This window comes from Spermophilus citellus, assembly GCF_964194105.1.
Source record: "Spermophilus citellus genome assembly, chromosome: 18".
NCBI lineage: Eukaryota > Metazoa > Chordata > Mammalia > Rodentia > Sciuridae > Spermophilus > Spermophilus citellus.
The window spans coordinates 58,230,211-58,247,738 of NC_138200.1; the positions used below are offsets into that span (position 1 = coordinate 58,230,211).

Genomic DNA, 17,528 nt, shown 5'->3' on the forward strand with positions numbered 1-17,528 from the left:
TATTTATTTTAACGTGCCTCTTTCTTGCAGAGCCATTCAAATCTCTTTTCTGACTGAGCAATGAGAATTATACTTTCTTTTCTACACAGGACACAAACCTGCTAGCCTAAGATGACACATGAAAAAGATGACATTCTCAAAGTGAACTTACCGAAGCTGCAAAATAATGTGCGAAGCTGTCATGAGGATTCCACTGCACAGCTCCGATGTCCCATTTGCTCTGACGAGAGATTTTCCGGTGACCTTCGAAAGGAGCATCTAGATTGACGATGTACAGGAATCTGCGACTAGGAGAACAACATCAGCATTACAGCAATATAGCAACAGAGCCACACTAGCACTGAGACAGAAGAGCACACTTAGAATCACATATGATCTGCAAACAGTGCTCCTAAAAACCCCAGATGCACATGACATTTATCTACTCTGAGAGGTACACAAGGGAAAAGAGTAACTCAAACTGGCAGTTAAGCAAAGGGAGCAGTATCTCGGTGAGTGTCTACCTCCAAAGGTGGCCTTCCTGACCATATGCACCCCTGAGAGTCTATCTGCTTGCCCTGACTTGAGCTCCAACCTGCCCTCTCCAAGCCCTTCCCAAGGCCCCAATTAGGGTCAATTACTGCTTCCACATTGTATCCTGGGACATGGGCAGCATTTACTTCTATAGCAGGACTACTGTGTCTGGAATATGGATAGACCATGTCTTGAACATCTTGGTATGCTCCACATCAGTAAGCACAGTGCTCTACACTCAATAAATGTGTGTTAAATTACACACTTCGTTTATCACCTAGCTAACCCCTGCAGAAAAATCTCAAACTCCTCTGCAAGACTACTACATGGAAACTAAATTAAATCTATCAGGAAGGGAAATAAGATAAAGAAAAAAAAGATAACACAGTAAGTACCAATAATGTTAAAGATATCAACCAATATAAATTATCTGAAAACAAGGATGCACTGTGTTCCTCTATTTTTCAAGTTAAAAAAAAAAAAATCTTGGTATATGAATCAACATCCCCGCAGTCATCCTCATTAGAGAGAGCTCTGAGCCCCTGGCTATCAATAAGAACAGGTAAGCTCAAAAATAAAATGATCAGTAGCCCCTGTTCAGACAAATGGGTTGTAAAATTCTAGATGGCAGGAGAAATTCTAAAGAGCTTAAGGCATAAGAAGGATAATGGGGAAGATACAATTTCACAAAACTTCCAGGATTTCTAACAAAGTTAATGCAGAACAAAGATCTTGAACCTCTGGCCTCCCCCAAAGCAATCACCTGCGCCTGCAGTAGACAGGCTGGCTTCTTCCATTATTAAGAAAAACAGTACAAGGACAAGAGCTCGGCACACAGGTGTATCACCAGGGAGTTCAGAGACACTATGGAGCAAACGGAGAAGAGCAGAAAGCGGGCACTTCAGATGAGCATGGCTGGTGAAACCTGGGTTTACCTTCACTCCCCTGAAGCCTCACTCAAGTAAGAGCTAAAAAGAAAGAAAGAAAAGAAACTCACAAAGGTACACAAAATGGAAAGCAGATGGACAGATGGTTAACTGATCTAGAGTAAAGAAAGCTAAATAAAGTTCAAGTGCTGGCGAGGGGAGGAGCCCAAGAAGCCATCTGGCTCACACTGCAGGACCTGCAGGACTCCTCAAGGTAAGGACAGGGGAGCACTGGGAGACAAAAAAACAAAACAAAAACAGAACAAAATACAAGAATTGTTTGAAAGTACACTAAAGAGAGAGGTTTATATGGCCCTCAAAAAGCCAGATGAGCCACCTCTCCTTCACCCCAGGTGGAAGGTGGGTGCTGCTATTCCCTAGCCTGGGATTAGCAGCACAGCACAGCTGCTAAATTAAGGTGCTGTACTCAAAACCTGGCAATGTGAGTACGAGGCCTCCAGTCCCTTCCGTTACTGGTATGGGGCCCTCACAATGCCACCTTTTATCCTTTAGATAACACTTTTATAAAAAAATATTTTTTTAGTTATAATTGGACACAATGCCTTTATTTTATTTCTTTTTATATGGTGCTAAGGATCAAACCCAGTATGTCACACATGCTAGATGAGCACTCTACCACTGAGCCACAACCCCAGCCCCTTTTTTGACAACACTTGTCAGGTGAAAATGATCAGTCCCCCCAAAACATAAGCAACCACAAACAACACCTTGGACATAGGGTTACCTGGGCACCCACTAACAAGAAGTCCCAGTTCCTGCCTGATCTCTCTAAAATGTGCCCACAGCCACCCACCTAGACAGCCACTCCGATCACTCTTCAATGTGAACAGAGAGCCAATCAGCTTAGTCACTGGAGGAAACCTGAAAGAGACGAACAGTGGGGGGGTGGGGGGAAGGAACTCAATGAGAACAGGGGTAACATAGAGGAAAGAAAAAGCCTGGAATCAACATTCTCTGAGTTAAGAGAATATTGTAGACTGTAGAGTACATTAAAATCATAGTTGAAGTTTTTAAGAATCTTGAAAATTTCTGAAAATTAAAATAGTTGAAATTTAAGAAAATCTGATAGAAGGAATGAATGTTAAAGTTAGAAACTCCCAGGATGCAAAGCAAAAGGACAAAAAGGTCAGAAGAGAATTCACAGAAAAGCAAACACTGACTAATAGGACAAAGACTAATAGACAAAGCAGTCACGGTGAAAATTTCACAAACTCCAGAGATAAAGATAGGATTTTTAAGCTTCCAAAAAGAAAGATAAGTGACAAAGAGCCCAGAATCAGAATGGCACAGGACCTCTCACAATAATTCTGAGAAAAAAAACCTCAAATACTGAATCAATCCAATGACTGTAATAGAGCTGTATTGAAAAAAAGGGGGAAGGCCAGGTAGGTGTGCAAGAGTGTAGAAAAAGAACCAATCCTCATCTTCTGGTGTAAGGAGTCAATTTATAATGTTCAAGATGGATAAAACCAGCTGGAGTCATTCATGTGCACTAACTGGGAAAATGGAGGCAATCATCAAAAGGCAGAGCTAGAGTCTGAGATATGAGCTTCCAGCGGAACCAGGGGAAAAGTGAGGTGGAGACCACTGTTCTCTAACATAAGCTTTGTAGTGCTACACTACTATTAAAACATTTATAGGTATTTCCTTGATTTAAAAAAAAAAATGGTACAAAAAGTGAGTATAAAGCCAGGTGGCACACGCCTGTAATCCCAACAACTTGGGAGGCTGAGGCAGGAGGATCTCAAGTTCAAAGCCAGCTGCAGCAAAAGCAAGGCACTAAGTAACTCAGTAAGACCCTGTCTCTAAAATAAAAAATATAAAACAGGGCTGGGGGTGTGGCTCAGTGGCTGAGTGCCCCCGAGTTCAATCTCAGCCCTGCAAAAAAAAAAAAAAAAAAAAAAAAAAAGTGAGTATGAAATTAAAAATGTAATATACAAAAAAACACTAAATTACACTCTTTTAGGGGTGAGGGGTTCTGAAGATATAACCCAGAGGCACTTTACCATTGAACTAATATCCCCAGCCCTTTTGTTGTTGTTATTGTCTTTTATTTTGAAACAGGGTCTCACTAAGTTGCTTAGGGCATGGCTAAGTTGCTGAAGCTGGTCTTGAACTTGTGGTCCTTCTGCCTCAGCCCCCTGAGCCACTGGGATTACAGATATGAGCCATATGCCCAGCTAAACTATACTCTTTAAATAAGTGAATTACATGTAATTCATATTACATGTATATATTAATTGTATCTTAACAAGTTGTTTTTCAAAAACTGACCAGGAAACTAGAACTAAAAGAGAGAAACACCAATATTTCCTTATCCTTGTGCCTAGTGTCACAAAAGAAAACAATGTCAATAATGTCTTTAGTCAGAATGTAGGAGGAAAATTTTCCATGATATATCCTTTTGAACTATTTAAATGTTTGCTATGTGCATGTGCTTTTTTAAAAAGGTAAATTAAAACAATTTCAAAATAAAATAATGAAGGTAAAAGAAAATATTTTCACTGATTTGTAAATAGGTTCATAAACAACTAAGTTAATTTTAAAAAACAACTGAATTTGAGAGGGGGATAGTAACCTAGAGCAATGTGAAAGGGAAGGGAGGACCCTGCCCATTAAATTTTATTCTGGTACAATACCAGGGTTATTACAAAGGCAGAGATGAAACTTAATTGCCAGAATCTTCTTTGTTGAGCTTGAAAACACTACAGAAGCCTGTGATAGCACATGCCTACAATGCCAGCAATATAGAAGGCTAAAACTGGAGGATCGGAAGTTCGTGGTTAGCCTCTGAAACTTAGCAAGACCCTATACCAAAATTTAAAAAATAAAAAATAAAAAGAACTGGGGATGTAGCTCAGTGATAAATTGTCCCAGGCTTAATCCCCAGAACTGCAAAAACAACATCAACAAGAACAACAAAATCTAATAACATTACAGAATACTATGTAGTTTAATTTCTTCTTGATGGAATTTAATTCCTTCATTAGAAAATCAAAATGCAGGGCTGGGATTGTGGCTCAGGGGCAGAGCACCTGCCTAGCATGCTTGAGGCACTGGGTTCGATCCTCAGCACCACATAAAGATAAATGAATAAAATAAAGACATTCTGTCTATCTACAACTACAAAATAATAATAAAAATGTAAGACTTTGAGTAGTTTGTTTAAAAAAAAAAGAAAAAAAAAAAGAAAACCAAAATGCAGTTAGGTCAACTGAATAAAAGTGCAGGGGTTGGGGTTGCTGGGAGTGGTGGCACACACCTATAATCCCAGCAACTCAGGAGGCTGAAGCAGGAAGATTGCCAAGTTCAAAGCCAGCCTCAGCAACTCAGCAAGACTCTAAAATAAAAAAAGTTAAAAAGGGCTGGGGGGCTGGGGCTGTAGCTCAGTGGCAGAACACTTGCCTAGCATGTGTGAGGCACTGAGTTCAATCCTTAGTACCACATAAAAATAAACAAATAAAGTAAAGGCATTCTGTCCATCTACAACTACAAAAAAAAGGCATGGAAGGGCTGGAGATGTGGCTCAAGGGTTGAGTGTCCCTGGGTTTAATTCCTGGTACCAAAAAAAAAAAAAAAAAAAAAAGTCCACAGGCTTGTGATTAGTGGCACTGCCAAAATAGAACCAGATTCCCTCAATCCTAGTCACTACCTATCCGACCATACTAGATAGCTTTCTTGAAAAGTCTATGCAATAAACACAAAATTGCAATTTCAAGACCACTACCAGTCACTAAAATTTTGATGGAATTCTGCTGCTTACCTGTTAGGTCAGAGACAAAAATAAATAGTGAGTAACCTCTACAAGTGTCCTGTTTTCACTAGGTTGGAAGAATTAGACCCTGTGATCATAATCCTTAAATACCAGGATATTTTCCAATTTCCCAGAAACCTAACTTGCAGTTTGTTCCCCAGAAATTGTGGCAGACACACTCCCAAAGCTCACTTACCCAGAAAGCACTGCATGCTGCCCAAGACAGTCCACAGACATTGCAGTTGCCTGTGAGAGAGAACACAAATTAAGTCCCGCCAGCAGAGCCTGCTCAGGTGGAGAAGGCTGGTGTTCCTTTTCAATGTGGATCTTCCTCTTCCCATCTCCCAGGCAGTCCCCAGCTAGCAAGTATCATTAGTTTTCTACAGTGGATACTTTGACTCCCTTCTGGTTCCCACCAAAGTTTCATGTTGACAACATGGCAGTTTCTATCAGTTACTAGCCCTCAGGGAGTCTGAGCAGCATGATAATCAACAGCTACAATGCACCAAGACCCTTTCCCAAGGGGAACCTATCCTGGGACACTGGCCCCTCTGCACAAACAACGCACCCAGGCCTTTCCCAAGGCCTCAAGCCACAGGGCGGCTGGTATTATTCAAATAACACCCGGCTGAATCTGCGGTCATATTCTTGTTACTAAGATGCCTAGTTCACATTCAAGATGAAATTTCGAGTGCATTTTTCTGGTTTCCACTAACTAGGTCTCCAAATTCCTTCTGAGCACCAACACCGCAGGATCCAAAGCCTAATTCCCAAAAGATGGTGCTGAGTCCAGTGAATCTGCATCTAAGCTGAAACAGGAGGCTGATTTGAATCCTGGCAGTTGCGGTCCTAAATTCTCTGATTGGGACAAGTTCAAGTGCTGCTGCATTTGCATGTCATTAACTCGAATTACTTGTGCCGTTGTTTAGTTATTAAAGGTTCTAAGTCTTGATATTTCTGAGAGAATATCAAGAGAATCCATTTTGTACATGCTGTCACAAACACAAATGGCAAGCAGAAATTCTCTCCCTTCCCCTCACTGGCCTTACTACTGACTGGGTTTCACACACTTGTCCACCCTCGAGAAATGTCAAAGTTAACATTGGGGACAAAAAGCCAGAGTGCCCTACTGGAGGCTCAAAAGTGCGACCTTCATATTATACTAGAGTCATGAGCAGAGAAAGGTCCAGCTGGAAAGGCAGGCCATGAAACAAGGTGCCACTTCCAGAACTCTTCTGTGCAGCTTCTAGATGAATGTTTTGAAAAAAGACAGGATGGTTTCTCCCGCGAGGGCAGTGTGATTTTTTTTTTTTGAAAAAGGTAAAACTTTTAATAGCAAGATGAGTATATTCAAATGGAAAAAGCAGATTCACTGATACATAATAAAATTATGAAATATCCTTCTCCATACACTCAGCAGTTGCACTTTTTCTTCTCTACTTTACCCTGCCACCTTTCCCCTGTACATTTCTGTTACTTTCCCCATCTGTTCCTTGGACAGATTCCTTCCTCCCCCCTCAGTAATACAGAATCTTCACCCTAGGGAAACTACAATGACTATCATTAAATTTTTAAAATATGCCCTTTAACCTTCCTAACATCTGGGTAAGACCATTCCTTTCCCCTCATCCCCAGTTAGCTCCCACTCTTCTGGACAGACATGATTCATCAATTTTCTAGATCTATGTTGGGGTGAGGAGAGTGTAAGTTTCAGCCACCTATGTTGTTTTCTCCAATAATTCTTTCAAAGTGGGTACACAAGAAATAAACTTCCTAAATTCTTCCATATCAAAAAATATCTTTGTTTTAACACCCTGGAAATCAAATGCCAATTTGGCTGGATACAGGATTCTGGGCGAAAGCCTTTCTGTAGGTGTTTTCTTTTTTCTTTCTAGAAGCCTTTAGGATTTTCTCTATCACTACAATTCAAAAACTTTACCAAGATGTGTCTCGGAGTGAGTCTGTTTTTGTCAATCATGCTGGGGATCTGGTGAGCACTCACTATCCCAAAACTAGAATCCCGAAGCTCTGGAAAATTTTCTTCAATTATTTCCTGAAGAATGTCCTCTGCTTCATTCTTTCACTCTCTTTTTCTGAGATTCCTATCAAATGGATGTTGGCACTTTTTAATCTATCCTCCCTCTCCCTTAGCATTAATTTATTATCTGATTGGCCACAATGTGTATGATATCCCTAGAGAATCGTGCCATTTCATCATCTAGATTGCAGTCTTTCTTCAAGGATGTCTATTCTACTCCTCAGATCATCTATTGAATTCTTAGTTTCCAAGATATCTGGAAGGCATTTTTTAATTTTTCCAATCTCTTCTCCCATCTCTCTGAGGACACCAATCACAGTTGTTCTATAGTTTGTTTCCATTTCCTGGATTAGGTCTCCCACTTTGGATGTTTGTGTTTGAAGAATCTTCTGCATAAAAAACCCACCTACTTCCTCTTCCTCCTCATTCTCAGAATTCCATACCTTACTGAACACCATAATCTCTTCATCAGCTCCCATCTTTCCCAACACACTTGTCGCAGGAACAAGGTGACAGGTTGAGTCCGTTTCTCACATAACATTGAGTCATCTTCGCCCTCCTCCTCTTCCTCCCACCTCTCCTCCTCCTCTCCCCACCACTCCTCCTCCTCCTCCTCCCACCACTCCTCCTCCTCCTCCTCCCACCACTCCTCCTCCTCCTCCTCCTCCCACCACTCCTCCTCCTCCCCCACCACTCCTCCTCCTCCCCCACCACTCCTCCTCCTCCTCCTCCCACCACTCCTCCTCTTCCCCAGAGGTCTCCTCTTCTTCCATCTCCTCTTGTCCCTCCTCTTCCACATCACAGGCCCCTTCTTCCTCTTCTACCCTCACATAAAAGATGTCTTCCTTGTGGGTCTCTGAGTCTTTCCTGTCACCTCAAAGGTAGGGATTCCTTTATCCTTCCACTCCGAAAACTCTTCCTCCCGAGTCTCTAAGTTCTTCACTTCTGGCGTAGTGACTTTTACCTCTTTGGTGATTAAGAAATGCAAGCCATCACTTGCTGTTCCTCCAGCTTCATGTTTTGAATTTACTAGAGCGTTACTCCCTTTTACGGGGATCCCATATCCTCCTTCTCGATTTGGTTCTTCCTTCTGTCGGCGTACCGGGTTCAGTAATTCTCCTATGACAGGTTTTTGGCTGGTAAATTGTCGTAAACTTTGCAGGTCTGAAAATGTCTTCATCTCATCATCACATTTAAATGCTAAATGGACCTCACACTGAAACTCAGGTTCAAAGCCATTTTCTCTCAAAATGTTGAAGATGTCGCCCCACTGCTTACTTACTTCCAAGGTGGCTGATGCCAGAGGGTCTGCAGCCAGGGTGAGCACGGCTCCTTCATCCATCAGAGTTTCTTCTTCTCTTGATGCTTTGACAGTCTTCTCTTTGTTACTGAGGATCTGGAGGTTTTCTTCTTCCATTGCTTTTACTGCTCCACCCTCCCTATGCTTTGGCTTCTCTTTGTCAGGCAGTTGTATGTGGTGACTGCCATTTCTACATGTGTCATCGTTCATATCTGAGGCTTCTGCCATCCCTCCAATGGCTTGGTAACTTTGGGGTTCATTCTGGAATAATTCCTTCCCTTGATTGCTAGTGGACATCTTGGCTTTGTCCCATTTACAAATCGGCTTGTCTATTTCCTCGTTTCTAAAAGATAAGTTTTCAGTACACTCAGCGAATTTAGAATTTTTTTCTTCTTGTTCCCTCAACTGTGTTTTTGGTGAAGCTAAATCTTTTGCTTCCTGCCACTCTTCCCTGCTACCACAGTGCTTTGTATCTTTTGTTTCAGATATCTCACTTTTTACTAGCATTTCCTTTAGGTAATTTTTCAGGGTTTCCCTCATCTCGAAAAACATCACGTCCTGCATTTGTAACAGGACCTTAAATTTCTCCACAATAGTTGTTGATATATAATCTTTGTACTTGAAATCTAACATCCAAGGTATCTCCTTATCAGTTCCTATTATCTGCTTTCTTTTGACACAGGTGAATTGTTCCTGTTCCTTTGCAAATCTAGACATTTTTGACTGTACAGTTGACAGGCTGTCTATATTGTCCAGATCGTATTGTTTTCACTTTTGAAGAGTAATTTTAGTTCTTGCACACTGGCTAGGCTCCAGAAATCTAAAATCCTTAAAAAAACTCTCATCCTCTTGCGTGCCTCTGCCAGGAACAGACCAGTTTCACAAAGCACAATGTGGTCTACAAGATGTGTGCAGCAGTCTCTACCTGGGAGGAGATTACTACCTCAGCGCTGTGCAGTGAACAAAGGTCCAGTGTGATCTTTCCAGAGGGAATATGATAGGCAGAATCCTAACATGGCCCCCAGGATGCTGGGCCCTTGGTGTACACACACCTCCTCTCTGCTCTTCAGTGCTAATAAAACACAATCTAGGTACTGCTGCGAAGGGATTGTGGCAGCATAAATTAAGGTCACAAATCAGCTGACCTCAAAATAGACCTGTAACAACCCAAACGTTCAAGATGGATGAATGTGGGTAAAAATAAAGTGTGGTATAATACACAATAGAATATTATTCAGTCTTAAAAAGGAAGGAAAGTCTGATGCATACTACACAATGGATGAATCTTAAAACATGCAAAGTGAAACAGGCAAAACCAAAAAGACAAACATGTTGGGCATTGTGGCATATGCCTATAACAACAGCTACTCAGAAGGCTGAGGCAGGACAGTTTTAAATGTTATTCAAGGCCAGCACTTGCAACTCAGCAAGATCTCATTTCAAAATGAAATTTTAAAAAGGGCTGAGGATGCAGCTCAGTGGTAGAGGACTTGCCTAGCATGCATAAGGCCCTGGGTTCAATTCCCAGCACTGCAAAAAAAAAAATAAATAAATAAATAAAGACAAATACTGTGTGAATCCAACTAAAACAGACAAGTTCATAAAAACAGAAAACAGACTGGCAGTCACCAGGGGCAAGATGAGGAAACCCAGAATAGGGAGCTATTGTTTAATAAGTACAGACTTTCTATTTGGGCTAATGCAAAGCTCTGAGAAGGAAGGGAAGACTGAGAGACCTAATCTCATCAGTCATTTAAACTTAGGTCTGGAAGTCAGAAATGGGAAGGGAGGGGGCCGCTCACCGCTGGCTTCAGAAGTAGGAGTGGTCACACAGCAAGGCCTGAGCTGACAGCAACCAGCCTCTACATAACAACCAGAGGAAAACAGAAGTCTCAATCCTACTATCCCTCAAATCAGGATTTTCCAGCAAACTGAAGGAGCCTAGAAGTGGATTCTTCTTAAGTGTAGCCTCCAAGTGAGAACACAGCTGGCTGATGCCTTGATTTGGTCTGAGAGACATTGAACAAAGAGAGTGAGTCATGCAGTGCCCAGACTTCTGACCTACAGAACTGTGAACTAGTAAGTAGTGTAGTTTGAAGGTGCTAAACTTGTGATATGCAGTGACAGAACACTAACAACGCATGATCTGACAATAATTCAAAAAATTTATGTCCTTTAACCCAATAGAGTCACCTCTAAAATCTATCAGAAATACAGCATTTTATGCACAAAGCAGCTTATTTCATCTTATCTACATCACATATATCTTATACGATGGAATATTCCAGAAGCATTTTTAATGCTTTAATGACACACACAAAAAAATGCATCAGCCAAAACTGCAGAGTATCATAACTCACCATATTAGGGGAAATTATTTTAAAAAAGAAAAAACCACCACCACCCCAGAACCACCTAACTGATTTTCCCCATCCTTACCCTAGAAAAAAAAAAACAAGCTACCACTATATTTGTAGGAGCACATTAAGAGGATTATGCTAGGCTGTCTCAAAGGGGAATGGACAGAGGTAAGTGTTTGACCAGAGAAAAGGTGCTCCATGGGGACAGAAGTCTACCCCCACCCCCACCCCATCACACCCAGATTCTCACCACCACCACTACCACCCACTCCCTCTATGCCCCCCACCTCCACCCCCATCCTCACCACACTCAGCGCACCAGATGGGGAAGGGCTGAGAAACGTTTCTTTGATCCCACTGCATGAAAGGGGAACCTGGCTGGGTCTAGTAGTGTACACCTATAATCCCAGTGATTTGGGAGACTGAGGAAGGAGGATTGTAAATTTGAGGCCAGCCTCAGCAATTTAGCAAGACTCTAAGCAACTTAGTGAGACCTTGTCTCAAAATTAAAAAATTAAATTAAAAAAATTTAAAAATAAAAGGGGCTGGGAGTGTTGCTCAGTGGTTAAGCATGCCCCTGGTACCAAAGAAAGAAAGAGATCCTGAGCAGTAACTTTCCTACCAGCCTATAGAAGACTAGTTTGCTGCAGTTTACATTAGGTTATAGAAATAAATAAAAGTAGTATTTTATACCTGATTACAGACTAAAATTTAAATTGCCTACTTGTAAATATATTCTTAAGAAAAATACGAAAAGTATATCAAAGTGTTTAAAAGATACTTGTTCCCAGAAACATTAATTAATTTAATTATTCCACACTGTATCCATAAATCATACTATCATTTTATACCCCACTAATATACAGAATTATTGATTGTCAATTTATAATACAATTTATTTTTTTTTAATTTTTAAAGGTAGTTGTTACTACAGGTTTTTAATTTTATTTTTCTACATGAGTCTATATTTTTATATTATTTACATATACATATTATCTTATAATCTAAAAATAGTTTTCAAAGGCATTCTAGGTCTCTTCTCTCTCTACTCACATTGGCCTAGGGCTTGGTCTACAGCAACAATTTCCAAACTGTCCTTTTACTATCCCCTTTCTTTTTCTGTTCTAATGCTAAACCTTCTAAACACAGAGTTCTAATTATATCAATTCATTGCCCCCCAAAATAAACAAACAACAACAGCAGCAACAACAAAACTCTGTTGGCTTTTTACTTTGACTGAAATCAAATGGAAGCTCCTCATCTCAAACCCTTCCAGACACTTTGAGAACCATTCAGTTCTGCCCCTCCATTCTTTACCTGATCAATTCCTTATCTTTTGATATTTAGTTCAGACTCTTCTAAGGTTTCAATGGACCATCTCTGCTGACACCCAGCATGAGTTAGCAGTTTCTTCTGTGCTTCCACAATATCCAGGACTTTTCTTTACATAGCACTTACGATCTACAATATTGTCTATTTCCTGATACGTCTCCTCCATTAGGTTGCAATTTCCTTGAGTGTGAATTTATTAGTTCAATGCTTAGCACATGGTGTGCAGCAGTGTCTGCTAGTACAAGGCAATGAAGTTTATGGGACACAAAAACCTGAACGTGAATATTCATAGAAGCATTATTCCTGATACCCCAAAAGTAGAAATAAAGTAAATGTCCAAGAATTGACAAATGGGCATATGAAGTGTGGTATATCCAAACAATGGATCTGACTTATGAAAAGGAAGAACATTCTGATCCATACTACAACATAGATAGACCTTGGAAAAAACTAAGTAAAAGAAGACCATCACAATGACTATGTATTATATGAGTCCATTAAAATGAAACTCAGGAAAATCTACAAAGACGTAAAGTAGATTAATGGTTGTTGCCTAGGGCTGGGGTGCCAGAGGATTAGAAAGTAATGGCTAAAGGGTACAGGGTTTCATATTGGGGGGATGAATATGTTCTAAAAATGACTGTTATGATGGTTGCAAACTCAGTGAATAAACTAAAACCCATAGAATTGTACATTTGAAACAGATGAACTGTATGTGAATGATAGCTCAAAACAGCTGTTACCAAAAAAACTCACACTTTAACATTTTCATCTTTTAAAAAATAACAGATACTTACTTTATTTTTTTAATTTTTAAAAAATTATTTATTTTTTTAATGTGGTGCTGATTATCAAACCCAGTGCCTCACATGTGCTAGGAAAGTGCACTACCACTGAGCTACACCCCAGCCCACAGATACTTACTTTATAATAGTCAAGTGACATGAACTTAGAGATAGATTGCATTACAAAATCCATTTTTGCACTTACAGTTAAATTTTGGCACAAACACAAATGGTTCTGTTGGAAAGTCGATCTCTCTGGGAAGAATTCATCACACAGTTTCCTAGGAGTATCTTTCTACCCTGATCCAATGCAAAAGAACGCCTCTCCATAGAGAACTTGTTATCTCTAGAATAAAATCTAGGGTTTGTTTATTTGAAGGGACTAGGAAACAAATCAACTCTTCCTCTTTTAAACCCAACTGAGGGGCTGGGGTTGTGGCTAAGGGATAGAGCATTCGCCTAGCATGTGGGAGGCCCTGGGTTCAATCCTTAGCACCACATATAAATAAATAAAGATATTGTGTCTACCTACAACTAATATATATATATATATATATATATATATATATTAGATGTAGGTAGACACACACAAACACACACACATAAAACAGCTGAATAAAAAAGAGCCATTCAAATTTAAAAAAAAAAAAAAAAAAAAGGAAAAGAAAGCACTTAGCCAGTTCATCCTTCCAAACTATGCAACTGGTTATACATCCAATCAATGCAAATCACAGCTGGGTCAGTTCCCCTAGTATCAGTTTGTCACAGGCCTCAGCAAAGACTCTAATGTAGGCATTTATCAGTTCTCCTACACCACAGCTGACACTCACTGATAGAAAAAGGATCAGACCATTTCAAATGACAAGATTCAATCTCTATGTAAATTAGAGAGACAGACACTGCTGCCAAACTGCTTTTGAGCCATCCTTGTCTAATGCTTACTACAAACTGCCTAACCAAAGATCTGGTTCACACATTCCACAAGAGACTCGATGCTTGGGAAACCTCCCCCTTTAAAATGGGAACATCCTGGGCTGGGGATGTGGCTCAAGCGGTAGCGTGCTCGCCTCGCATGCGTACGGCCCGGGTTCGATCCTCAGCACCACATACCAACAAAGATGTTGTGTCCGCCGAGAACTAAAAAATAAATATTAAAAATTCTCTCTCTCTCTCTCTCTCTCTCTCTCTCTCTCTCTCTCTCTCTCTCTCTCCCCTCTCTCACTCTCTCTTTAAAAAAAAAAATAAAACATAAATAAAATGGGAACATCCTCATCTCCTCACAAACCAAAATGGCACACACTGGGTATCAGGAGATAAAACGCTTCATCTTTGTGAGGCTCAGGCTCCTCATCTGTAAATAAGAGAGGAGATGAGATATCTTCTAAAGTCTCATCTCCTTAAGTCTATTTTATCAGGCTACATCTGTTGCCTCCTTAGATCTGTTTTTTTAATAATAATAATAACATGTATCAATCAAGCACTTAATATATGCTGAGCACTGTGCTAACTGCTTGGCATTGATGTTTCTCATAGCAACTATGCACAGCAGTTTGGAGAAGGAGCAGGCACAGCAGGCCTGAGGGTGCTGTTCTTGCAAAGGCCTGCTTGCAGGGCAGCTGCTGGCTAAAGTCTGAGAACCTGATCCTGAATTACGGAAGTGTTCACACCAATCCCTAACTGATAAAAGTGGCTTTCTATGCCTAAACTGTAGGTACAAACCCACGGAGCACCTGCTTTCCTTCTGGGAGTCTGGAATCTTGGTATATGCTAAATAGCGGTGCCTGTATTACCAGGCCCCCCCAAAACACCTTGGATACTGAGTCCCTAATGAACCTCCCCAATAGGCATCATTTCGTGTGTGTTGCTACAGCTGGATGCTGGAGGAATCAAGCATGTCCTGTGTGACTCCACTGTGAGGACTCTGGGAAGTTCATGCCTGGTCTTCTCCAGTCCTTACCCCATGAGGTTTTTCCTTTAATTTTTACTTTGTATCCTTTCTTTATAATAAGTCATAACTGCAAATCCAACTGTGAATCCTCCTGGAGGTGGTCTGGGGAACCCCTGTCACAGGCAGGGACTATATTACCCTTGTTTTGTGGATGAAGAAACTGAAGCTTAGGAAATAAGTTAGCCACAATCCCATGGCAGACAGGTGACACTACCTGAGCCCTAACCAAGCACTCTAGATCCAAATCCTTAAACTCTACACTATGCTATGCTCCTCCCTCCCATCATGACTGCATCGTCATGGTACTTTCTAGAAAACAAGAAATTCGCAGCATTCACATTTTTTTAAATATTTTTTTTCATCATAGATGGACACAATATCTTTATTTTTATGTGGTGCTGAGAATCAAACCCAGCACCACATAAAAATAAAAACATGAGGCCATGCATGCTAGGCAAGTGCTCCACCACTGAGCTACAACCCCAGCCCAGCATTTGCATCTTAATAGTCACTTTAACCAAGAATATATCTACTATGCTCCTCAATCGCTATATAGTTTTCAAATCAAATTTTAAGTAAAACCAGGAAACCAAGGATCAAAGTGGGTTTTTTTTTAAATTGTTGTTTTTGTTGTTGTGTCATGAACTGTTTTATTAGCTTTTTCCTTTTATTTTCCTGATTTTCCAGGTGTGTTGGTGCACACCTATAATTCCAGCAATTGGGAAGCTGAGGCAGGAGGATCACACTCATACTTAGTAACTTAGCAAGACCTGCCTCAAAATAAAAAAGACTGGCATGTAGATCAGTGGTGAACTACCCTTGAGTTCAATCCCCAGTACAAAAAAAAATTATAAATTTAAATGATAGAGACGGGGATTGTGGTTCAGCAGTAGAGGACTCACCTAGCATGTGTGAGGCCCTGGGTTCGATCCTCAGCACCACATAAAAATGAATGAATAAATAAAACAAAGGTATTATGTCCATCTACAACTAAAAAAATAAATATTTAAAAAAATTTTTAACTGATAAATAAAATCATAAAAATTACACAAATTTATGGAGTGTCATGTGATAATTTAATGATTGGTTTGTTTTTTAGTGATACTAGCAATTGAACCCAGGGACTCTTACATGCTGGGCAAACACTCATCTCTGAGCTACATACCCATTCCTTAATTTTTTTATTTTGAGACAAGTTCTCCTTAAGTTGCCCAGGCTGGCCTTGAACTGTCCTACTCCTGTGTCAGATTCCCAGGAGGCTGGGATTACAGGCATATGTCACTGCACCTGTCCTAATGACATTTTAAAATCTTTCTCCTTAAAAAAATTTTTTATGTAATATATCTTATACACACACACACACACACACACACACACATATATATAGTATTCTGATACCATGTACAAAATAATATGGGCTGGGGATATAGCTCAGTGAAAAGTGCATGCTTAGCACACATAAGATCCTGGCTTTGATCCCAAGCACACACCAAAAAAAAAAAAAAAAAAAAAAAAAAGATGTACTCTCCATTTGGCTAACAGAATAGACCATTCTGGTTATTTTTAATGCCTGAATGCTGTGTTTCCCAGAATATATTTCTCCCTAAGATCCTTTAGAGTTCATGACTGCATTAAATTTTGGATAATTTTCTTGTTTTTCTCTATAGATTTACTATACACATACATAATATTTTGTTTTACTGTGACTGTTTTTGATCATTATACAAATGGAATTCTATGCTGTGAATTCTTTTGTGACTTGCTTCCCCCCCCACCCCACCCCCGCCCCTGACACACACACACATTGATTCTGAAGTTCAACCAGGTGGATAGGTTGTAATTTACTTGTTTTGCTCTGAGGTAATATTCCATTGTACGACCATGCCACAACTGATCTATCTCACTGTCATTAAACATCTGGGTTGTTTCCAGTTTTTTAAATTATAGATGATAATACTGTGAAGATGGTATTTGCATATGAGTAGAATTGTTGGGTTCTCAGATGAGCATATTCTTCAACCTCACCAGAAAATGTCAAGCTGTTTCTCAAAGTGGTTAAATTGTATACTTCTAGAAGTAGTGATTAATGAGTTGGTCCATACCTTCATCAGCACTCAATATTATCTGACATTTAAATTTTTCATCCTTCCAACAAATATTTATTGATAAATCTACTGTATGCCGGGCACTATGGATCCAGCAGTGAACAAAACAAAACTTTTTGCCCATATCAGTCTTGTTGTCCATTAATTTTTTACCTATCTGGTACATATGAAATGATCTGTAATTTGGGAGGTTAATTTGTATTTTTCTGATGACTGATGAAAGTGAATACATTTTCATGTTTAATTGGAAATGCATGTTTCTTCTATGAAATACCTGCTTATGTCTTGTGTACTTCTTAAGTTGAGCTATCGCTTTCTTAAAGATTAAGAAAAGTATGAAATTTTTTCTTGATTTTAATCCTGTATTGGTTACATATGTTTTATGTAAAAAACAAAGCTTTTCATTGTCTTTATGCAATTTAACTTATGGATTGTGTTTCTGCATC

The 17,528-nt window shown here is 39.9% G+C and overlaps 1 protein-coding gene across 9 annotated transcripts in view; it reads right to left on the bottom strand.

The window, feature by feature from the left end:
* Positions 1–17,528, bottom strand: part of WDR59 (WD repeat domain 59) — a 78,252-nt gene that overhangs the window by 57,968 nt on the left and 2,756 nt on the right. For 6 of the 9 annotated variants that reach the window (XR_014019575.1, XM_081273371.1, XM_081273378.1 and 3 more), the window contains exons 2-3: positions 5,411–5,460; positions 152–287 (exon numbers count right to left, since the gene is read on the bottom strand). Coding sequence is in view for 8 of the 9 variants with exons in the window: in XM_081273371.1 (XP_081129497.1) it covers positions 152–287; positions 5,411–5,460 (186 nt within the window). In the remaining variant the exon portion in view is untranslated. Of the gene's footprint in view, positions 1–151; positions 288–5,410; positions 5,461–10,354; positions 10,415–17,528 lie in introns of all 9 variants that reach the window. The other 3 variants (XM_081273373.1, XM_081273375.1, XM_081273372.1) reach the window with 2 other exon arrangements.